Source organism: Cavia porcellus, unplaced genomic scaffold (genome assembly GCF_034190915.1).
Source record: "Cavia porcellus strain 051 isolate PalLab524CR breed Dunkin Hartley unplaced genomic scaffold, mCavPor4.1 scaffold_2, whole genome shotgun sequence".
In the NCBI taxonomy this organism is placed as follows: Eukaryota; Metazoa; Chordata; class Mammalia; order Rodentia; family Caviidae; genus Cavia; species Cavia porcellus.
The window spans coordinates 107119796-107144053 of NW_026947485.1; the positions used below are offsets into that span (position 1 = coordinate 107119796).

A 24258-nucleotide genomic window follows, 5' to 3' on the forward strand; every position below is an offset into this window, starting at 1 on the left:
ACCCAATCCACATTTGGGTTGTTTCTACTTAATGACTATTTGGAATAATGCTTCCATGTAAGATTTGCATACAAGCATTTGTGCAAACATGTTTTCTTTTCTTTTGGAAAGATACCAAAGAATGAAATAGTTAGATAATACAACTTTCTTAACTTTTTAGGAAACTACCAAACTTTTTCAAAAATAGTGGCACTATTTTATATTGCCATCAGTAATATATAAGGATTTCTACATCCTTGCCAACATTTGTTACTGTTGTGTTATTTTGTTTAGTTTTGTGGGTGTATCCTAGGGCTTTGCATATGCTGGAGAAGTGTACTACCACTAACCTACATCCCTAGCCCATTGTTAGTCTTGGATTATAGCATTTATTCTGTGGTACTTTTGTAGAATCAGTTTCACAAGGTCACTGACTGCCTTTCCTTCTTCGCACTCACTCAAATAGGTGTGAATCTCCTAGGGTAAAGCTTTTATATACTTCTCAACCCCTTTGTATTTTTAGTCCATACTACTTGCGGCTGTTACTTTTCTTGTGTTAATTGCTTATTACTTAAAATGTAAGTTTTCTTTGTCCTGAGAAGGAAAACTTGTGTTGCTTGTTCTCATATTGGGTTAATAGTGTTGATACGCAGCCAGTCATGCTGGTACACATCTAGAATCCCACCTCCCTGGAAGGCTGAAGCAAGAGGACTGTTAGTTTGAGGATAACCTGGGTAATTGAATGAGATCTCATTTTTTTTTAAAAAAAGTTGCTATTTTCTTTATAGCTTTAGATTTAGGTTTTTATTTTTGATGTTGTTGTTTTAATTTTTAGATAGGGTCTTGGTAAGGCTGGGCTCAAACTTGCTGTCTTTCTGTCTCAGCCTACCAGAGTGCTGAGATTACATGCATAAATCACTATGCCCAGCTCAGGTTCAGAAATTTGAACTTAATTTTTTAAAATACAGAACTAAGTAGTACTGGGAGCTGAATCATACTAATCATATGAAAGACTAAAGTGACAGGCTGGGAATTTAGCTTAGCAGCACTGGCGCCTGCTTGGCAAGCTTGAGATCATGAGTTTGATCCCCAGTACCAAAAAAAAAAAAAGAAAGAAAAGACTAAAGTGACAAATTTCTGTTGGGTAATAGATGTAGCTTCCTAATGATAGGAAGACTCACATCTCCATTCCTGGTGGAAGTATTTGGTAATCCTCAGATAATGACTATAAAGTTGTTTGGTTAGAAAACACTAAATCAGACTATGAGATCTTGAGTATAATTTTACTCAGGCTGAGAAAGCCCTGTGTCTTACATGTGTCTTACATGTGTCTTACAGGAAAGTCATTCTATTTCACATAGAACAGTACCTCTAGAAGCTTGTCAGGCAGGGCTCAGTTAGACATTAAATAATTATATTCTTTGACTCATGTTTCTCCAGGTTCTAAATAGACTATTTTCTTTTCTTTCAGTTAGAATTAAGAAAAGTTAATATTCAGGGTTATGAGTATACTCTAGTCACCCAGACTAGAACCAGATGTTTGTATCGTTTCTTGGCCTTTTGGCTAAGAACAAGTGTAGAAAGATGTTCACCAAGGTTCCTGAGGGGAATATTTACAAATGATTTCTTAGGGTATAATGCTTGTGCCTACTGCTTTCATCTAGTTTTCAGTGATTTTTTTGTAAATTTGGTTTCTGAGGGTGACCTTTCTTCAGCTTATTCCAACAGTCCAAAGGTCTTATTTTGTAGCCTCTTATACATTGACTAGAATTTGTTTTTTCACTTTGTTTCAAACTGAGAGTTTCAGTTTTTCACATTAGTTTCTAATGTCTAATGTTGGCAGATTTGTATCTCTGGAAGATACTCCTGGGATCAAGACTGGTGATTTTATATTATTATTGTTGTTATTATTTTGACAGTATTAGGGATCAAACCCAGGACCTTGATTAACTGAGTTAATCCCAGTCATTTTCTCTTTCTTACATAGGATCTGGTTCTATTTCCGAATATCACAAAAAGAAAAAAGTGATTGTAAAACTAAAGTTTTAGTATCTCTGAGGTTCTGATGAACTTGTCACCTAGTAAACGAACTTTACAGATTGGCTTAGTCCAAAGAAAGCGAGGACGAGGGATGATCACATTTCAGTTTGTTTCTAGTACATACCTTGTCATTCTGTTGGACTTTCTTACTGTCGATGAGAAATAGATGATGGCATCCTTCAGCCTTATCTTTGAATCTACCACATTAAAAGAGTACTCTACATTGGAATTTTTTTCTAAAGCACATATGTTTGATTGCATGGTATTTGTTTGTGAGCCTTTGCTGCTCACTCACAGTGTCTTTCCTTCGAAGAGTGTATGACTGGTAGGATAATCCTGCACATTTTATTTTTGACAAAAATAAATTTAGTTGCTGTGAAAGCCTTAATATTTAAGCTGGGTGTGGTGGTTCACGCCTGTAATCCCAGCATTCACAGGCCGAGGTAAGAGGATCATAGTGAGTTTGAGACCAACTTGAGCTACAAAGTGAGCTCAAGACCAGCCTGAACTGAGAGTGAGATTCTGTCTCAAAAAAAGAGAGGAGGGCTGGGGATTTAGCTCAGTGGTTTAAGCGCCTGCCTGGCAAGTACGAGGTCGTGAGTTCGATCCCCAATACCAAAAAAGAAAAACAAAATTATTTATTATCGAGAATGTTAACTCTCTACCTTGTTGGGTAAATCTGAGTTTAAAATTTTTCTTTCTTCCTTCCACTCATTTAGGCCGTATGTTTCTTCTTATTTTATGAAACTGTTAGCAGCTTAAGGCTGTGGGGACATTGGGTGCTAATCATGTCACCTTAACCATTCCAGGGTTTATTTAGGGACATATGAGATTGGATGTTATTGGGTAGGCAAACAATTTTGAAATCAGAAGTACTGTTCTTCTGTGGTCAAAAGGAAAGCAATAATAACTGAAATGTTGTTTTGTTACTTGCATAGAAACGTTACATCTGATCTCTTTCTTTAGAAGATACTTGGGAACATTATTGCTCTAACCTCTAACATCAGATTTTTAAAAGTAGAATTTCTGTTAATAAAGTCTTGAACATTTTTTCCAGTATCCTCACTCTCACTCTTTCTGTAAGCTTTTCTCTGCAGAAAACTATATGTGCAGTATTGTGTCTTGACTCTGTGTTTCTTTGTCAGTGCTACCTTGCTCTGGCCAAAGGAGGCTTATCCGATGACCATGTCCTCATCCTGCCCATTGGTCACTACCAGTCAGTAGTGGAGCTTTCAGCAGAGGTAGTGGAAGAAGTGGAAAAATACAAGGTTACCCTAAGACGCTTCTTTAAGAGTCGAGGGAAACGGTGTGTTCTGTTTGAGAGAAATTATAGGAGTCATCACCTCCAGCTACAGGTAATGATCTCTGCCCAGAAACATAAGAGGACACCATGGTGACCTTGATATTGATAAATAAGTATTTAAGTAGTGGTTACTTGGAATATTTACATTTAATCTAATATTTAAAGTATTTAATATGAATTGTCCTAATAATATTTAAATATTATTTAAAAGTTTAAGAGTATCTGGTGATAACTCTAGAGATTTCACAGGGAACTGCATGGTCGGTAGAAGTGAACATCAGAATGTTGACTGGTAAAAAAGGAGTGGGTAATTGAGAGATGTTCCAAGGAAGATGTAGGCCATGCTAAGTAACAGTATGAAAAGCAATTTTGCAGTCACATGAGTGAAGGCTTAAAGATAGAAAATAGCATCACAGAGGGCTCGGGATTTAGCTCAGCAGCATAAACGCCTGCCTTGCAAGCACATAGTTGTGAATTTGGTGCTCGGTACAAAAAAAAAAAAAAAAAAAAAAAGCTGGGATTTTGCTCAACATCGTAAGTACTGGTCTGGCAAGTGCGAGGTCATGAGTTCGATCCCTGGTCCAAAAAAAGAAAGAAAATACTATCAGAGGCCACATGAGCTAGCAGCTCAGAAATTTGGTGATTGTGGTTGTGGTAGTTTCTTTCTGGCACATTTGTTAAGTTTTCAAATGGGTCTGACTCTACCACATACATTGTAAGGAGCTAGCAAAAGCTTAGAGACTGAAATATCTCTCTTGAGCTTTTTTGTATGAGATATTGGCTCTCACAATCGATCTCATAAGTTTAAGTCCTACAGACAGGCTGACAAACACCTGCCTGGTCTGAGGAGAGTCTGTACTGAGGGCTGCTTTTCTACCCCTGTGATGGATTTGCTGCTTTTCAAAACTATACAGATATAACCTCTCTGGGACCTGTACAATGAATTTTTCCTATTCCCCAACCCCTGTCTAGGTCATTCCTGTGCCCCTTAGCTGCTGTGCTACTGATGACATAAAAGATGCCTTCATTACCCAGGCACAAGAGCAACAGATAGAGCTCTTGGAAATCCCAGAGCACTCTGACATCAAGCAGGTAAAACAGGAATCTGGTGATTTTCAAAAAGGAATAAAAGATCTAGTGTTTGGTTTAGCCCAAGAAACTGTCAAGGAATTTCAAGAATGTTAAACGGGCAGTAGACAATTTGGAACCAGACCACAGTATACTGATTAAACTGGAGATGGAAACAGCATTACTACAAAGTCCTAGCATTTTTGTGGGAAGAGCAAGAAACTAGACATTTCCTAAGATGGGAATTGAACAGGAGGGTGCCATTGGGAAGATCTGGGAATATCTGACAATCTGACTTTTTAAACTCTAGTACTGCTTAATAGTTTGAGATCTGTAGCTCATCATATATCATTTTCTTACACTTTTAAAATGAATTATTTGGGGCTGGGGATTTAGCTCAGCGGCATAAGCGCCTGCCTTGCAAGCAGGCAGTCATGAGTTCGATCCCTGGTACCGATAAAAATGAAAAAGACAAAAAAAAAAAAAAAAAAAGACATTAAAATGAATTATTTGCCAAATGAGAGCTTTTAAGAGATGAGCAAGGATTTTAAATCTTCAAAGCACTATTATATGTCCTGATACAACTCTGTTTATTTCAGATTGCACAGCCAGGAACAGCATATTTTTATGTCGAACTTGACACAGGAGAGAAACTTTTCCACCGAATTAAAAGAAATTTTCCTTTGCAGTTTGGAAGGTTTGTATGTTTTCCTTCCTTTTAGTGTATTTTCAGTAGAACTGTTGTAAACAAAGTGATGAGTGGCATGAACAATTGATAATAAGCCAGATAGGAAACATGCCTCACCCCAAGGAGTTTATAGGATCAAGGCAAATCAGATCAGCCATGTGATACAAAATGTGAAATGTAGCTTGACAGAGTTTTGGGAAACAATGTACTTTAGAAATTTAGAGGTAATGCCAACACTCAAGAGACTAAGGCAGGAAGAGCACCTCAAATTTGAGGTCTTCTTGGGCTACATAGTGAGTTCAAGGATGGCAAGAACTGCAGAGTGGGACCTGTCTCAAGAAAAATAACAACAAAAAAAGAATTAAGATGTGTTATGTATGTGTACAAACTCCCATGATAAATATAATCAATATGTACTGCAATCATGTACTGATTTAAAAAAAAGCGTGAAATGAAAACTGGAGTAACGGGGCTGGGGGTTTAGCTCAGTGGCATAAGCGCCTGCCTTGCAAGCAGGCGGTCGTGAGTTCGATCCCCGGTACCGATAAAAATGAAAAAGACAAAAAAAAAGAAAACTGGAGTAAGAAGTTAAGAATGACTGCTAATGGGTGTAAGATTTATTTTTGGATAGAAAAATGGTCTGGAATTCAACAGTGGAAACCAGTGCACAAATTTAAAAATATACCATAAGTCCCAACTGGTGAACATGTTCTGATTTGGGAGAATGTTGGTAAGTCAGATTCATTTGTAAGTTTGACAAAGTGAGTCTTGCACACTTTTGATACAGTTATTGTAAGACATAAGAAAACCAAACACACACACAAAAAAATACTGTAAGTAAACTGTTTTTACCTTTAAGCACAGTGACTATTTATGTTTGCCATAGGAATCTATGTTTAATTATGAGTGCTTCCCCAGACTCTGTCAGGGTTTTTTTTTTTTAACATATAACATATTAAATGGATCTCACCACCTTTTTGTTGTTTTTTTGTTTGCTTTTTGAGGCAGGGTCTTGCTGTGCAATCCAGGCTGGTCTTATAAATAAATAAATAATCTCAAAGCAGGAAGAATTTATTTCTGCTTGATGTAAGGGCCTTATGAAAAGTCAAAAAGTAAATTTAAGACATAGATTTAGAGGGCAAGTGCTGGAAAAAGCGCATCTAACCAGAGGGAATAAAGTGTTGCCATTGACCGTATGCTGTCGATCATACACTGCTAAGAACTCCGTGTGTATTTTCTCATTTAATCTTCACAACTGTGTAAGACGGGTATTATCCCAGTTTATTAATGTAGACAGTGAGGCTCTAGAGCAATGTCTAACAGAGTTTTCCACAAAGATGGAAATGGTCTACAAATCTGCACTATCAAATACAGTAATGACTGGCTACGTGTGGCATTTGAACATGTGGCTAAGTAATTGAAGAAGTGAATTTTTAATTTTATTTAATTTTAATTAATTACACTTTGAATTTAAATAGCACATCTGCTTAATGGTACTGTTTTGGATAGCATGGGTTAAGAGGGGTAAAGTAGCATACCTATGGTCACAGACTGGCAGGTTTAAATCCAGATCTGTTGGACTCCAAAATAAGATAATTTTATTATTCTGCAGTATTCTATCAGGTAGGCTCATCGTATTAGGCAGAACATGACTGCAAGACCATTCGGAGAGCAATAATACAAATTAGGCAAAGAATGAAGACTGGAGGTTACAGGAAAAAAGAGACAGAGTCTAAAGGGGAGGAGAAAATGTGCGGAATGCATTATTTCATGGTAGTGTCTGATTTGCAGCTGTTTTTTCCCCCTAGTTAGAATTGGACTTTAAATGACCCCAGAACTATTTCTGAACTAACTTGGGAAACCTCTAAAAGGTTGCCCTATTTTCTGCATTTTCAGGGAGATAACTAATAAATGAGAAGAATGGGGTATTATGTTTCAAACCTCTAGCTTGATCTTTTTGTTGTTGCCTTAACACATAGATAGGGACATGACTACCAATGTATATAGGCATAGGTCTTAGTTACTTTTCTCATTGCTGAGACAAAATACCCGACACCCAGAGTTAAAAAAGGAAAGGTTTATTTGACTGACAGTTTTAATTCATAGTTGGCTGACTGTAAGACAATGGCATGGCAGAGAGGCATCACAGAGGAAAGACAGTTTATAACAAGCAGAAGGCAGCAAGCAACAAGGAATGATCCTCTTTCTGTCCCTTATCTTACCCAGCTACCCTCCCTGTGAATGGGTAGCACTCACATTTTTAATCCTAGCATTACATGCTTTATCCTAGCGTCACACACCCTAGATCCAGCCACATCTGAAAAGCCCCACCTATGACCACGTGAGGCTTTAGATGAACATCTAGATACAAACCGTAAGGGCATGTAAAGCTCACAAATGGGAGATCCTTTCAATGACTTTGTGTTCATGAAATCATTTATATATATTTTTTTTTTTTTACTGGTACCAGGGATTGAGCTCACGACCATCAGTTTGCAAGGCAGGTGCTTATGCTGCTGAGCTAAATCCTCAGCCCCAATCATTTATATTTTTCAAGATTAAATATTTTTAAAATAATTTAAAGTTACTAGCATTTTACACTTAAAATACTTGAAAAGCCATTGTTTTCCTAACTGTAAAAGGAAAGTGATTCTATCTTCATTTTACATCTAATGAAATAGTCTCAAAGCATGCCCAAGGAGCTAGTACTTGGGCTTAGGTCTACTATGGCTTTTAGAGGTCTTAGACAGCCGGGGATTTAGCTCGGTGGCACAAAGCCTGCATCGCACGCCTGAGATCCTGAGTTCAATTCCTGGTACCAAAAAAAAAGGTGTGGGGGGGGAGAAGGTAGAAATCTTAGATGATTTCTTTCTAATCTATTTATTGTAGCTTCACAGTAGAAAATGGACCAAGTAGATGCATAGACTGATTTGTAGTATATCAAAATAAGTAAAAATGAATAAAATATAAAACAGTAGAAGAAATATATATATATAATGTTATTCTTTTGTTCTGAGAGTTACAGTAAGTTATTTTCTTCACATTGAGCTTAGGTACATGTGCCAGAAGGAAAGGCAGAGAATTTTAAGCCAGGATGGCTTAAAATGGGTATGAGACCCAGGATGGGTATGATACCCAACTTTGCTCTCAACAAACTCGTGGTCTAATTAAGATGACAAAACTACAGTCTATGGCAAAATGCAATTCACAGTTAGTATAGAGTTAGTATAGTCCCTTGTATTATCTCTGTGCTTCACAAAACCATACAAAGTAAGTACCTTTATTCAAATTTTGTAGGTAAGGAATCCGAGACTCAGAGATGAAATAATCTGTTCGAGGCATAGATAGCAAGTGACAGAGCAAGGAATGGAATCCAGTCCTGTGATCTGACACCAGAACTGACCTTCTGGTCATATGCCATGTTGCTGCTCTACATACTGTAACAGTAATGTAGCTTCAGGTTGTTCAAGAGAAGGAAGATAAAGTGAAGGGTCAGGAAAGAGGTAGGATCTGAGTTGGTCATTCAGTATGGGCATGATTTCAGTAGAATGGCAGAGATGGCACTCAGGGCAGGAGAAAAGTATAAGCAGTCTTAGAGGTCTGCATACTTGCTTTGCGTGGTGTTGAGAACTCTCTGGCTGGAGTGGGACAGGAGGAGGGCATTTGGAGCTAATTCCCTCCATTTTTGCTTGTTTGTGCTCTTTTCTGCAGGGAAGTGCTGGCCAGTGAAGCAATTCTTAATATTCCTGAGAAGTCTGACTGGAGGCAGTGTCAGATCAGCAAAGAAGAAGAAGAGACACTTGCTTGCCGCTTTCGGAAGGACTTTGAACCCTTTGACTTCACTCTGGATGACTAAGCAAAAGGGAGACTACTTCATGAACTTTGAAAAAAATTTTTCCATTGTGTTTTTAATGAAACTGCAGTCTCTCTTGGGAATTGTTTCCCTGCCTCATTTTCATGCATTTCCATGGAACCTACCTGCAGCAAGAAGCTTAGGATTGAAAATACACTTTTTTTTTTAAGGAAACTCATTCTAGGATGAAAATTCTATGCTAAAAGCTTGTCTGTCAATCAGCACTAAGAACAGCTTGTGTTTATCTACATTTTCAAAAACAAATTACCAAATAAAATCTAAATCCTTTTCCTTTTTTTTTTTTTTTTTTTGGTCTTTTGAGACAGGGTCTTTTGGCCTTGAATTCGGAGCATTCCTCCTGTCTTAGTCTCCAGAGTGCTGGGATTACAGGCATGTGCCACTATAGCTGGCTCCAAATTGTTTCTAATAGTTGAGAAATCTCTTGTATTCATGTTGCCTTTGATCACTGAAATGAAGTAGTGTGTGAAATAAGAAGGACCAGAGCTTTCGGCCCAACTCCTTTGCCAGAATCACACAGGGTAGTTACTCAGGGAAATACCCAGGTTAGAGACTGGGCCAATGGTGTTTGCTTTTTTTTCTTACACCATAATCATCTCATTCATATGTAAGAGACCAGTCCTTCAGATATTTATATACTTTGCATTTTTCTAGGCTCTAAGAATATAGTCATGCCTTATCATGGTGCTTTTTTTGTCCAAGAGTTTAGTCTAATTAGGGATAGAAGGAGAAGATTTAAGGAGTTGTGCTTTCAATAAATTGTTTTAGATGTCTTAACAGATGTGTCATCAGATGAAAATGGCAAATATTAATGTATCACAGCAGTATACTGTTAAATAATCCTAAACTCATGGAGATCTGGGTTGGCGATAGGGCTTTAGGGATCATCAGGGTATAGGCCATAAATGAACTTAGGAAAATGTATGAACATAAGAGAGGGTGACTCTTTTGTGCCTCAGTGATCTTGTCCATGATTTTCCTACTTCTTTCCTCCAGTCTTTCTCTGCCCCTACAAGCTGGGGTGTGGAATTTTTGTGGGCCATCCAGAGAAAAAACGTTCCAGGAGTGAATTTCTGAGGACTGGGTTTGGCTTCATCAGCGTGTCAGGTGGCATAAGTCCCCTTCTGGGGCTCCTACCTGATCTCACTTGTGTCCATAATAGAAAATGCGAAGAATGTGCTTATGAAAAAAGTCCCCTCAGAAGAGCCTTTTTGTCATCGTAAGGTCTCCATTATAGGAAGTAGACTGTTAGGCATTCCATGTGCTGTCAGCATTTTATTAAAAGGCTTAACTGATCGACTAATAGATTCTGAGCAGTGGGAAAATACCTGAAGAGGTGATTGACAGTGCCTATCAGATTATTAAAATGAAAGGTTATACTTCTTGGCCCATTGACCTATCTGTGCTTGACTTAATAGTATTTTAATGAATGTAAGGAGAACACATTCATTTTTCCACCATAATTAGGGACCTCTATGAAATAGATGAAGTATAGTATAACTCAGTGTCCTGGGAGAAAATCGTGTAACAGGCCATGCACAGGCCACTCCTGAAGTGGGGACAGCCAGACCCAAGCTTCTGTGAGTCAGTGCCATTCACAGACTGCCATGGATGGGTGGGGACACCCACAAGGCCTCACCGAGAAGTGATCTGAGCCTAGAAACCATACCATTTTCATTGTTTAGTTGGGTTGGGTTTTATTCTCTTTCTGTTTGATTATGTTAAATCTGGTGGTATGAGCAGCTGTTTAAAAGATAGCAAGACATATTATGGTAGCCATTTTGGGTTAACTATTGGCTTTTTTTAGAGTCCTTTATTGCATTCATTGTTTTGTTTATATTGTTTCTGTTCTGTTTAATTTTTACTATGTCCAAAGGTATCTGCAGCTCTTTTGAAGACAACAAAAGGCATTATGGTAACTATTGTTAATTTCATAAGGTTCTGAAGTCCTGTGTTACTTACACTGGTTTATTTTGATTGGTTTTTATTGTTTTGTTTTCCTTATTTTATCCTCTTTAAAACTCCTAAAAAAAAGAAAATGGGATGACAGACCTTATAAAAATAAAACTGACCTGAAGGAGAACATATTTTTTTAAAAAGTGCAAAAACACGGGGGGGGACTCAGGAGTGCAAGCTTTAAAATCCAAAGCCACCAGTCTTAAGTGTTTTTTTTAAATAAGATAGACAATGAGACTATATATACCAAAATTTTGGATAAACTTCAATTCATAAAAGTTAGAAGTGACTCCCCTATTTAGCCCTCCATTTGATGCTAGATGGTACCTTTTTACATTTCCTAAGTAGCTGCATCGAAGAAGGTATCTTTGGTGCCTTTAGGTATACTAGGATTTGCAAGTATAGATACTTGCTATCTGTTCCAAACATAAGTAGGATATTAGTGGTTACTGTGTTCTGAAAGTCATTTTCATTCTAGGTTGTTCATACCTGTGTTCATTTGAAAAAACTGTAACTTCCTCTACAATGTAGAAGTATGTACACAAAAAAGAGTAAATACAGTCCTAAGCTAAACATGCCCAATATTTAAGGAGTGCTTAGAAGTGGAGTAGTCCAGTAGTACATGGAGAAGCTGCAGAGAACTCACAGGAGAATGTTACATGTTGGAAGTGAAAGAAAAGTAATTGTTTCTGTATACCTATATATTGAGTATTTATGGCCCAGGCACTGTTTCACTTAATCCTTACAAAATCTCTGTGAGGTATACATGAAAAAACAGGCTTGCAAACCTACAGATTGTGGAACCTGGAGTCAGACAGCCTAGGATTTTTTTTTTTTTTTTTTTTTTTTTTTTGAGCTGAGTGGGAATTTTTAAAAAGTAAACTATGGAAACTGACCTGATTTCTGCAAAGATGGCCACTTTGGGTCAGTCCAATCATCACTATTCTGGCTGTGGTATACAGCATCGCTCATTATCTCTTCTGGGTAAGAATTAGAGAATGAAGCTCCATTGCCACCAGCTACAGGGCTTCTTCATATTTTCAGGACAGTATGCACCAGTGCTGTATACAGTCTGCCCATCTATCAAGGATGTGTTCTCAGAAGCTTTGTTGGCCATTACATCCAAGTCTTACACTCCAGTTCCTTGTAAACCGCCCAAATCTGAAAACCAGCATCTTCCATACAATAGTATCAATGGCCCAGCACTCAACATTTAGTTGCATCAACTCTTTAAAATGAGAATTTGATTCCATGTTGATTCTTAAACTTATTGGGATCCCTGGATTCCATAAAGCAGATGGCTGAGTTAGGTGGAAAACAAAGAGCTGGTTCCCCTGTGCAGTCTGCCACTCAGAAGTACTTCTTAATGCACCAACAGCTTTGTTGCCTTCACAACCCTGCCACAAGTCTCAGAAACAATTCCCGTAACTAAAAACCACCACTAGAAAGCTGTACCTAGAAGGCTGATGGACAGCAAACTGTGAGACGCTTAGGGAAGCTTTTCAAAACAAGAAAAACAGTCTTTACTCGGAATAACATCATCTTTGACCTGTGTGATTATAGGCGAGATCTTGGGAACGATTGCTATGGAAAGTCATAATTAACTTAAAGTTAAGGCATCAATGGGCCTGTTGGCGCAGGATTCTTTCGAATGCTTTTTTCTGTCCACTATCTAAATCTTTAGTGGCGTTTGGCAGTGCCGGTTCAGCAGGTGGGGGAGTTGGAGGATAGATGTCTTGAATTTTTTAAAAAGGTAAAGGTAGACAGGAATGCACACAATGGAAATTTAGAAAAGAATACGTGTGAGACTGTTGACTTCAAGTTTGGAGAGACCTTATATTTTTCAAGTCTAGAAAAACACACGTGGGTCCTCTCAACGTGAATGCCCAAGACACTTAAACTCGGCTCACACAGAGGCTGCCTGAGACTGCAGACCAGTAGAAAGCACTAGGGGTGAGGCTTCTCCGGCGGCAGCTACCGGAAGTGACGCATCAGTCTCGCGAGAACAAAGACCCGCGAGCCTCCGCTGCCCGGAACCGGCCTTGGAACTGCGGCAGAATCTAAAGCTGCTTGCCCTCCCGCCCTATGGAGCGGCCCCCGGGGCTGCGGCAGGGCGCGGGCGGGCCCTGGGAGATGCGAGAGCGGCTTGGCACCGGCGGGTTCGGAAATGTCTGTCTGTACCAGCATCGGGTGAGGCTGGGCGCAGGAGGGAGCAGTGGTGGGTTTGTCAGAGTCTAGAATACGGGGATTGTCAGTGTGTGAGGCAGTAGCTGCAAATCAATGAGCGTGTGTGTGTGTGTGTGTGTGTGTGTGTGTGTGTGTGTGTGACAGAGAGAGAGAGAGAGAGAGAGAGAGAGAGAGAGAGAGAGAGAGAGAGAGACACAGTGACAGTGATACTGTGTCAGCTTGGGCGACGGAGTTTGAGTTTGTATCTGAGGTCCCAGGGCAGTGTGTTGAAAGACCTGTTAGGGCGAATTTAGGTATGAGTGTCAAGATACGACTAGCTGTTTCGTGAGAGCTGCAATGATTATGTGTCTTTATGAATCTAAACTGTGAGGGTGTGTGAGGCATTTGCATATCCGAGTGTATGTGTGAGCTCGAATGGATGAGAAAATAGGGCTAGTGGGGGACGCACGTTCCTGTTAGATGTGTGTTCCTATGTGTATCTTCTTGGTGGACTCAGTAGAGACTGGAATAGATAGGAAAGCTTCATAGTAGGCCTAGAGTTAAACCTATGGAAGCACTGGTAGACTTTCGAATTGGTTGTGCATTCCAGATAGAGAACAAATCGAGGGTAGGTTGGTGAAAATGATCATATCTTAAAAAGGAAAAGATACATATTCAAAGTGGAAACTTTTGTGGAAGACAAATAACGTCAGATTCAAGGAATTTACTTTAACTGAAAATATTTTACCATTGTAACAGTGGTTAATGTTTGAGTCATGTGTCTTTTAGTATATCAATAAAAAGTATGAACCTTTTACCAAGAAAAAAGCACAGATGCCCATCCAGACCTTGCCATGTAAAGGGTTCACGTTCTCCTAAAGGACATTTTTGGTGAAAAGGCACGAAACTAATAATCCTTGAAGTATAGTTTTTGTTTCGTTATCAATAAAAGGCTTGATAATGTATATCTGAGATGATCAAAAGATACAATCAGTGTTCAAATTTTAAAAAGACACACTGCCAAGAAAGATAAGTGCTCCAAACAGGGGTATTTTGAGGTTAATTAGTGATCATTGTCTTTCACTGTACTTTTAAATTAAAACATTCACCATATTTTATGATCATCCCAAATTAATCAACTGTTTGTGGCAATTTCTAGCAAGTAAAAACATTACGGTGTGTCCTCATTCACTATATTCACCCAATCTGGCACCTTACAACTTCTGGCTCTTCCCCAAATCCAGAATTACTATGAAAGGTAACATTTTGAATGGATTCAAGCAGTGAGGTAGCCTGCACAGCACCAGTAAAGATATCAAGGAAAGACTTCCAGGCTGCTTTACAAAGTGGCAAGAGCAATGGGATATGTGTTCAAAAGGAAGATGTTTTGCAGGCTATTGATGGCTACATATCTTTTGGTGGGAGGAACCAGGAATCAAACTCCGGACCTGGCATTTGTTAGGCAGGCACTGGGCTATGTGTCTTTTACTGTAATAATTTTTAAAAATGAAACAATTACTATATTTTTTCTATCACACATCCTGAGTCTATTTGAGAGTTAAGATGGCAATATTTGTAAAACTGAGTAGTATTTGGCCTGGCAAAGGCCTCGTCGCAAGTCCAGCTTCTGCTTTGTGCTGTTGATACTATTATAATTTTAACCATCTTTAATTGATCTTAAAAAAGGAGCTATCAAGATAAAAATACTGTTTTAGGAAGGTTACTTTTGCAAAGGATAAATTTGGAAAAACATAGGACAAGATGAACAGTTAAGGTATTGCTATAGTACTTGGTTTATGGGAGGAGAAATCATAATTTGCTGTTTTAAGGAGTATGGTTATAGATAGAGACCCTATAATTAAGGACAGGAGAGAGCAAAGATAGAAGTCTACCTTCATAGAGTTGATGTATTTGTGTGCTAGTTGAAATGAAATGTGTCACAGTAGAACAAGGAAAACTGAAACAGCTTTCTAAGTAGAACACAGGAGTAAGAGAGTAGAATGTGAAGCATTAAGGCATTAAGTATTTTACTAGAAAAGTATAAATTTATTAATTTTTAGCATCTGAGGGAACATAGTGCATTCAAAGGAAAAGAGGTAGCTAAGTGCTTTCAGTGAGATATTTTTGTGTTATCTAAACCTAGCCATTAGCCTGGTCATAAGGGAAAAAGTATGCATGCTGATATACTTTTATGACTTTTTTTTTTTTTTTTTTGAGACAGAGTCTCACTATGTGTTCAAGTGGGCCTTGAACTCACTGTATAGTCAGGCTGGCCTCATCTTCTTTTTGGGCTTGCATACACCAAGCCCTGGTTTCAATTCCTAGCACTGGAAACAAAAACAGAAATTTTATTGTGGTAAGGAATACATAATTTCACCATTTTAGTTTCCATAGTTTCACAATGGAGCATATAGACATTGATATACAATCAGTACCATCATTTATTTCCAGAACTTTTTCATCTTCCCAAACTGAAACTCTGTAACCATTAAATAGTAATTCCCATTTCTTCTTACCCATATCTGCTGGCAATGCTATTCTATTTTTGTCTCTGTGGAGTTCATCACTTTAAATAGAAGAGATTTGGGCCCTCTAGTCTTAGAAATCTCTTAGGAACTTCTAGTTTGTCAGAGATAGTGCCCTTCTTCAAAAGGGGAACATTTGATAACCAGGCCTAGAGTAAGGAAAAATCTATAGTAAGTCTAGGAAACAGGATCACTTAGCTTTCAATATACACTAATGTTTATGTAGAACCCATGTCCCAATATTTTACCTAAAGTTCTCAAAGTTCAGTGAAGAAGAAGGACATGAGGTGGCTTATTTAGTTAGTTACTGTGCTCAGTATTGATGGTGCCAAAATCAGCAACAAGAGCCTTATTTACCTTATAGTAGGTTTCAAGTCTACAAAAGAAATGGACATCGAAACAAAGTACAGTGTGGTAGCACTTCTCATCCTGTGTTGGGGAAATTAATTCCATGAAATACTTTAAAGAAAGGATGTAGGGACTGGGAATATAGATCAAGATTAGAAAGTTTGCCCAGCATATGCAAAACAATCCCCAGCATGGGAAAGAAAAAAAGAAAAGGGACCTCCATGAATTTTGTATTCACAGATTCAACCAACTGTACATTGAAAATATTTGGCGGGGCGGGGGGATGCATCTGTACCAAACATATATAGAAGTTTTCTTGTCATTCTTACCTAAATAATACCATGCTGCCAGATATGGTAGTGCATGCCTGTAATCTCAACATGTCGGGGGCTGAGGCAGGGGGTTACTTGAATTCGAATTCAAGGCCAGCCTGAACTGCATAGCAAGACCTTGTCTCAAAAAACCAAAATCATCATCATCATCATCATCATCATCATAATAACATGTGGCAACTATTTATATAGCATTTACCTTTTATTAGGTATTGTAAGACATATGGAAATGATTTATAGTATACAGGAGAATATGCATAGGTTATATGCAAATACTATGTTATTTTATGTAATGGACTGAGAACCTGCAGATTTTGGTATCCTTTGATACCAGGTCCTGGAAACAATCTTCTGCATGTCAAAGGATCACTTTATTTTGTTCAAATGATTTGGGTAAATGCTGTGTACAATATTTTTTTTTTTTTGTCTTTTTCATTTTTATCGGTACCAGGGATCGAACTCACGACTGCCTGCTTGCAAGGCAGGCGCTTATGCCGCTGAGCTAAATCCCCAGCCCCCGATATTGCTTTGTTTAGAGATTGAAAAGTTGGAAATGTAAGGAAAGTGATTTAACTTAGTATTTTCTATCTTTAAATTGTTAAAAAAACATATAAGTAAAATTTGTCATTTTAAACCCTGTATATAATGTATACAGTTCTGTTGTATGAAGTGCATTTGCATTGTGCAGCCGTCCTTGCTGTCCAGCTCCAAAATATTTAGAGTTTAATGTTGTTCATGATCATACAGATGGTCTAGATGGTAGTAAAACTCTACATGACATGTAGTTACAACCAGGGTCCTGTTCATAAAGAAAAGTTGAAAAGAGTGAGTCCTGCGGTTGGGCTAGTTTATAGTTTGTTCTCATTCCTTCCTCCCTTTACACATTATCAACTATCTTGTCTTTAGCCTCTTTCCCTCTCCCAACTCCCAATCCAGACTATCCCATTCAAGGTATGTCTTACTTCCCCTCCTATAATATTTTCCCTTCCAGCCCTTGGGCACTTCTCTATTTATTCATACACAGCTTTACCACACCTCTGGTTTGTGTCAGAGATTACACATTTTGAAAGCATCAATTTAATAGTCTCATGGTTTATCTAACAAAAACGTAGACTCAAGAAAGCTGTGTATAGTATATCTAATTAGTAAGTTTAAAAGTGTTATTTTCCCAGGTTGCTTCTTTGTTAGCAAGCAAATCTGTACAAGAATATAACTTATTTTTTGTTGAACTTTCTGTTTTGGCAGGAACTTGATCTCAAAATAGCTATTAAGTCTTGCCGACTAGAGCTAAGTACCAAAAACAGAGAACGATGGTGCCATGAAATCCAGATTATGAAGAAGTAAGTGTACCCAACGACTTACATTTCTTTGGTGTCCCAACCCAGCCAGTTGTTATCATAGGGAAGGGAGCTAGGAAGCCATTCTTCTCGGGATCTTTTTGGGAACATATTTTTCTGTTATCAGCTGTATTTATTCTATTTCAGGTAATTACATCACATTATTAAGAAAGTTCAGTTTAAAAATGAAGTAGTGTAGACTCAGTTCTCAGAAGGCAGAATTTATTTCTTCTGGATCTTGAGAAATCTCCACATATCATACTTTCTAGTTAAATTACTATAAATTGTGATATATTACTGTTCTCATTTCTTTTGCATCTACTTTTGTTTTATACCCCTGCTGCTTTGTAAAAACTCAGTGGCTTAAAACTATAAGCATTTACTGACCATGCTTTTTGAGGCTTACGAATTTGGAACTTAGCTGTATGGTTCTAGCTCACGGTCCCTCCTGAGATAGCTCATACTGCTGAACAGAGCTTCAGTCTTCCAAAGTCTTCATCAGGAATGATATAGCCACTTCCAGGCCCACATGTGTGGCTTTTGGTGAGAAGCATCAGTTCCTTGGCATGTGGGCCTCCATAGGGAAGCCTGCATGTCTTAATGACGTGACAGCCAGCTTCTCCAGAGCAAGTGATTTGTGAAAGAGAAAGCACAAGATGAAGGCTGATGTATCTTTTGTAAAGTATCGTTGGAAGTCACACTTCATTGTTTCCAGCAAATTCTGTTTGTTAGAAATGAGTCACTAACCATCTATGGTGGCATACCCTTATAAACCCAGCACCACAGAAGCTGAGACAGGAGGATAGCTGTGAGTTGGAGGCCAGTCTGAGTACATAGTGAGTGCAAGGTCAACCTGAACTACATATCAAAACCTTGTCTCAAACACAAAGCAAAAACAAACACAGAAATAAGTCACTGATTATATGGTATACTCAGGGAGAAAATAATTAAGCTCTTAAAGGGAGAGGTGTACATATTTTAAACTTTCAGAGGCAATATGCTTCTGTGGTGTAATTGTACAGATCATTCCTTTAGTTGTCATTATAGCTCTGTGTTTAGGAATTCTCCCTGTCTTGTATATGAGTAAGTTGGAGCTCATACAGACCCATAGCTGGTAATAGAGTCTAGGTTTGAAATGAGCATTTTCTGACTCCCATGTTCTGCTCAATTCAATTTTATAGTTCTCAAACTTGGCAGAATAATCATCAGGAAAAAAAAAGAACCATCATCAGGAAAGGATAATATAAATTCTCAGGCCCTCTATATGGAGATTGTGTTTCTTTAGGTCTTAGAGTATGGGAATCTATATCCTTTGATCATCATGATGACTGACAGAATGTTAATAAGAAAAAAAAGAACTGTTAGATAATATATAATGTGATTCACCATTTATTTAAAACTTTGTGCTAAAGCTAGAAATATGCCTAATTTTCTTAATATTCACCTCTGAGTGACACTGTAGGTGGTCATTTAATAGGTAGTATGCTAGAGACCAGTGATGGTAAATGTTTTAGAGATCGAGTTCCCAGACTACAACCCAAAACCCACTTATGTATCACAGAGTGGCGACATTGCAGTTAAACCTGAATACTTGGCTGCTAGGGCAGAGCTGGAGCAACTTGGTTCACAGGCTGACAGCGGGCTCTGTGAACCTGCTGCAGTACACGTGCCATTGGTTTACAACCACTGATACGCAAGCTTTAGAGCCAGGCTGTCAGATTTGAATCCTTATTAACAACTTACTTGTTGTGAGATCTTGTTACTTAACCAATTTGTGCTTTAGTTTCTTTCTGTTTTATGAAACTCTTAGTAAATCTACTTTATTAGTAGTACTGTGACAAGTAAATGAATTAATGTATTAATAATGATGGTATTTTAACATACATTTTTCTTCCAGAATTACTGATTATTATACAAATCACAAATTAGAATTTTATAAAATATCAGTGTTCCCCATGTCACTCCCTAACGCCCAATCAACTGCTATTTCAAATCTATTTCCTTCACAATGTATTTCCCTTCTTCTTAGGTTGAACCATGCCAATGTTGTAAAGGCCTGTGATGTTCCTGAGGAACTGAATTTTTTGATTAATGATGTGCCTCTTCTAGCAATGGAATACTGTTCTGGAGGAGATCTCCGGAAGGTAGTATGAATGCTTTGAGATAATAAGATAGTAAATCATAAACTTCAGCATTTGTGAATAATCATTCTATGTGACAGTCTGTAATAAGAATCAGAAAACTGTGGCCTTATACCTATTTTGTAATTAAAGTTTTATTAGAAGACAGCCATACTCCTGTCTATGGCTGCAGAACTGAGTAGTTCTGACAGAGACCTCATGGCTTTCAAAACCTAAACTGCTTGCTATCTGTCGCCATATAGAAAATGCTTGTCAATTCCTGATTTAGAACATGCATATTTTTGGTTGTTTATAAAACTAGACTAAGTTTGTAAAATTAAATCAATCTGTGTTTAAGGTGCTTTTAAAAAGGTGCTTTAAAAAAATCTTTTCAATTGGGCGTGGTGGTGCAGTCCTATAATCCCAGCACTGAGGCAGGAGAATCACTGTGAGTTCAGGGCCAGCCTGGGTTACATAGTGAGACCCTGTTTAAAACAGCAACAATAAAAAGTTGTCTTTTCTACTATAGGCTTTCTTTCCTAACTCATTTTAAATTTATCCACATGGCTATTTGTATATAAATATATCTGTGAGATCTGTCAATCTTTTTCAATATCAATTTCAAATACTTTTGCCCCTTTGCCACCTTTAGTTTTGTGAGTTTTGTCATTGAAATTTACATGTCCTCAATTTGGATTTGGTGATCTTTTTCTGTTCTTTTGCTTTTTAATTTCTGATTTTTTTTATTTTTTATTTTAAAGAGAGTAAAATTAAACATATCAAAACAGAACATAAGAAAGCAATGTAAGAGACATAAATTTCAAAGCAAGACAATCAGAGATCTTCACAATCTATCATATTGTCTCTTGTTTTCTCCTGAATAGTTGTCCATATCTTCACATACAGAGAATTCACACGAAACAACGTAATATAAAACTGATCTGAACAGGATGAGGAAGGCATTTTAGATCTTCAAGGCCAGACAATAGGGAAGCCAACAATGGCTGTCATAGTGTCTCTCATTCTTTTCAAAATAGCTGTCCATTTAATTTCTGATATTAATCAGAGTTTTTGTAAAATTCTTTTTTTGGGGGGGCGGATCTGGAATCGAACTCAGGACCTTGTACTTGCCAGGCAAATACTATGCTGCTAAGCTATATCCCTGGCTTCCCCTTCCTTTACTTTATATAATGACTTTCTCCCTCACTGGAATATTCTTTTAGAGTATAGTGATTAATATGAATTGCTATTACTTCCTAGCAATTTGTAGTATACATTTTTAGACTTCTTTTTATTTTTTTTCATTAGCTACTCAACAAACCAGAAAATTGTTGTGGACTTAAAGAAAGCCAGATACTTTCTTTACTCAGTGATATAGGTATGTAATCAACATTTTAAAATGCCATTATGATTTAGTGCCCTTTGTCTATAAAAGATTCTGTGTACTGCTTGGGAACTAAGGACAATTGTTAATACACTATGCAAACCAGATGTTAATTATAAACATTTATTACTATTCATCCTAACTTAAAACTAGGATATCTTGGGGTTTTTTGTTGTTTTTTGTTTTGTTTTTTTGGTTTTGGCTATAAATCATTTGCCTAACAGATCTTCTAGATACTGACAAGAAATAGTATGAAATGAAGTTCTTCGTTTCATTCCCTGTACCCTTGATTGACATAGTAATTTTGTTCACCATGGAATTGGATCTCTTTACGAGATAGGTCCTCAAGTCAATTCTGAGAGTAAAATTCTGTATTTAATCAGAACTATTCCTGAAAAATCCCTGAGATAACAGAGCGTAGGCCCTTAGAGGATACACAAAAGCTAAGCATTGGTTTTCCTATGTTTTAGTTTTGCTTCTTTTCCTAGGTCATAAGGGCTGAAGTCTAGTTGACAAGGATGATTTAGGGTGAGAGGAAAATGACATAAGGGTTAGAGGAATTTTCTTGGTATCTTTCCATTTCTTTTTAATGTTAATTCTAATAAATTGAATGAATATATATTGTAATGTTATAGTATATTTAATGTTACTGTATTTTCTGTAAAGAAAACCTGAACTGTTGTAATAATCATTGAGAGATTATGATGGTCTATGTAAATTTAAGCATCAGGGCAGATCTGTATAAAATGTGATATGGATTTTTTTTAATTCAGTGTTTTCTCTTCAAAATACTTTTTTTTAAACTTTATTTAGGGTCTGGGATTAGATATTTACATGAAAATAAAATTATACATCGAGATCTAAAACCTGAAAATATAGTTCTTCAGGATGTTGGTGGAAAGGTAGGTAAGCCTAAAAATGTGTTCTGTGCCTATTGCATACAGTCTCCTTGATGTAGTTTTAAAGCTTTGGTGTCCTTGATGTGTTCCCACAGCACTCTACACTGTTTCTCTTCTTTTTTTAATCAGATTTTATTGGTACATTTTAGATATACCTGCTGATCACATTCACTGTAAAGGTTCCTTTTTTTTTGTTTGTTTTTGTAGTACTGAGGATCTAACTCACAACCTCATACTTGCCAGGCAGGCGCTTATGCCACGAGCTAAATCCCCGGCACTCTGATCACATTCATCATAGAGCATTTCTATACTTTTTCTGTTTGAGTCCTCACCAACTCAACTGTGGTTCTGTGGTTAGATTTTGTCTAAATATTGCCTTCATTAGGGAAAAAACTGAACCTGTTTTGTTCATGTGTTTTTCCAGCACACTATGTAGCAGAGATAGTAGGCAACAAGTAAATAAGTTATCAACCTTTACTATTTCACTGCTATGAAGAACATCTAAAACATACACGTATACACTTTGAGCCTGCTTTACTCTAAGAAAAGAAGTATGTTTCCTTAAAATTCATTTTGCTTCTTCCATATCCTAAGTTCTGTATTTATTTTATTTTTTAATTTATAGGGAAAAAATTAAATTTCAAATCGAGATAATAAGAAGGTAACAATGGTTAATACATGATATATTATCTTTAAGTTAGTTTTTCAGAGTACAAGATAACAGTATTTAATTAAGTTCTGCATTTAATTAAAACTTAAAAACTTGGTTTATCAGATTCCAAAATAGATTAAGAACCAGAAATTGTAAATTAACACCTCGTATATTTATTTTCATCAGAATAATTAGAGCAGTTTGCGTATTTTTAACATCTTAAGTTTCATGTCTGCATCGGATTATGTGCCAGCTCTTAGTGAGCTCTTAGTGGTAAGTCAGAAGTGATGGCACTTTGATGAAGATGCATTTCATACGAGCCCTTAATGTATACTTTGCATCAATTACCTTTGCTATTTTTTTCTTACCTGAAAACTTAGGGACATACTTGAATTTACATAGGGTGCTGATTTACATTTAATCCTTCCTATTATAGTATACTCCTGCAAATTTGGAAGTCATTCAGTGCCTTCCAGTTTAATGGATGGAGTTTATGCAAAATATATCAAAATAAAAATTAATAGTCCTATATTTATTTTTTGCTATGTCCCAGACACTGTGTTAAATTCTATATTTTCAATATTTTAAGTCTTAATAAGTAATTTTATAAAGTAAGGACTGTTATCTAATGATATAAAAAACTGCAAGAGGTTAAATAATTTGATCAGGAACACATGACTAGTTAACTGGTGGAGCTCAGCCTTGAAATAAATTGTTAATTCAGAGCCCAAGCTTTTTATTACCTCACTATTTGCAATCTCACGAAGATATTGTCCCTTTGCTTTCCAGTACTTCAACCATTTAATAATTATTCTGTCTTATTATTTTGCAGATAGTGCACAAAATAATTGATCTGGGATATGCCAAAGATGTTGATCAAGGAAGTCTCTGTACATCTTTTGTGGGAACGCTGCAATATCTGGTGAGATATATATTATTTCTTTGAATTTAAAGGTATGAGATTCTTATTTTTTATGAAGGTCATGTATATAGTAGTTCAAGAATAAAGTAGCTTTTCCCTTATAGTATTGGCATTTGAAACATTTTCTTTCTTAGGCCCCAGAACTCTTTGAGAATAAGCCTTATACAGCCACTGTTGATTATTGGAGCTTTGGGACAATGGTGTTTGAATGTATTGCTGGATATAGGCCTTTTTTGCATCATCTGCAACCATTTACCTGGTAAGACATAGATGAGAACTTTTATGTGCTTAATGTGCATAGAAATGTTCTCATTTGTTTTTTTTTTTTTTTTTTTTTTTTAACATTTGCTTTGTGATTGCCTTTTGAAATCAGAATTGAATAGCATAAAATGGCAGGAAATTTTAAAATATTTGTGAGAATCAGGTTGTTGACCATGGTATCTTTTGTTTTTATAGGCATGAAAAAATTAAGAAGAAGGACCCAAAATGTATATTTGCATGTGAAGAGATGACAGGAGAAGTTCGGTTTAGTAGCCATTTACCCCAACCAAACAGCCTTTGTAGGTAAGTACATTTTAGTTGAGAAAGTTTGCCTCAGTTTTTTTAGGGCTGTATAAGAATAATATAGTGGTTGTTTGTAATAGTGGATATACTCTGTTATCTACATT

At 37.0% G+C, this 24258-nt stretch overlaps 2 protein-coding genes and 1 non-coding gene across 13 annotated transcripts in view; all 3 read left to right on the top strand.

Moving 5' to 3' along the window:
• The window catches only part of Cwf19l1 (CWF19 like cell cycle control factor 1), a 39041-nt gene extending 29819 nt beyond the window's left edge, over positions 1–9222 (top strand). For all 8 annotated transcript variants that reach the window (XM_003479794.5, XM_063245044.1, XM_013143537.3 and 5 more), the window contains 4 exons: positions 3165–3374; positions 4295–4414; positions 4990–5087; positions 8790–9222. In XM_003479794.5, the coding sequence (XP_003479842.1) occupies positions 3165–3374; positions 4295–4414; positions 4990–5087; positions 8790–8934 (573 nt within the window). In that variant the 3' untranslated portion in view covers positions 8935–9222. The remainder of the gene's footprint in view (positions 1–3164; positions 3375–4294; positions 4415–4989; positions 5088–8789) is intronic.
• Positions 3970–4114, top strand: LOC111754517 (small nucleolar RNA SNORA12). Its single transcript, XR_002789195.1, has one exon. It is a non-coding gene; the product is annotated as a small nucleolar RNA SNORA12 (small nucleolar RNA).
• A 3686-nt stretch (positions 9223–12908) lies between the features above and the next one.
• The window catches only part of Chuk (component of inhibitor of nuclear factor kappa B kinase complex), a 38336-nt gene continuing 26986 nt past the window's right edge, over positions 12909–24258 (top strand). For 3 of the 4 annotated variants that reach the window (XM_005008065.4, XM_063245042.1, XM_063245040.1), the window contains exons 1-8: positions 12910–13095; positions 17522–17616; positions 19643–19757; positions 21042–21111; positions 21931–22019; positions 23501–23590; positions 23725–23849; positions 24047–24154. In XM_005008065.4, the coding sequence (XP_005008122.1) occupies positions 12991–13095; positions 17522–17616; positions 19643–19757; positions 21042–21111; positions 21931–22019; positions 23501–23590; positions 23725–23849; positions 24047–24154 (797 nt within the window). In that variant the 5' untranslated portion in view covers positions 12910–12990. Of the gene's footprint in view, positions 13096–17521; positions 17617–19642; positions 19758–21041; positions 21112–21930; positions 22020–23500; positions 23591–23724; positions 23850–24046; positions 24155–24258 lie in introns of all 4 variants that reach the window. The other variant, XM_013143607.3, reaches the window with a different exon arrangement.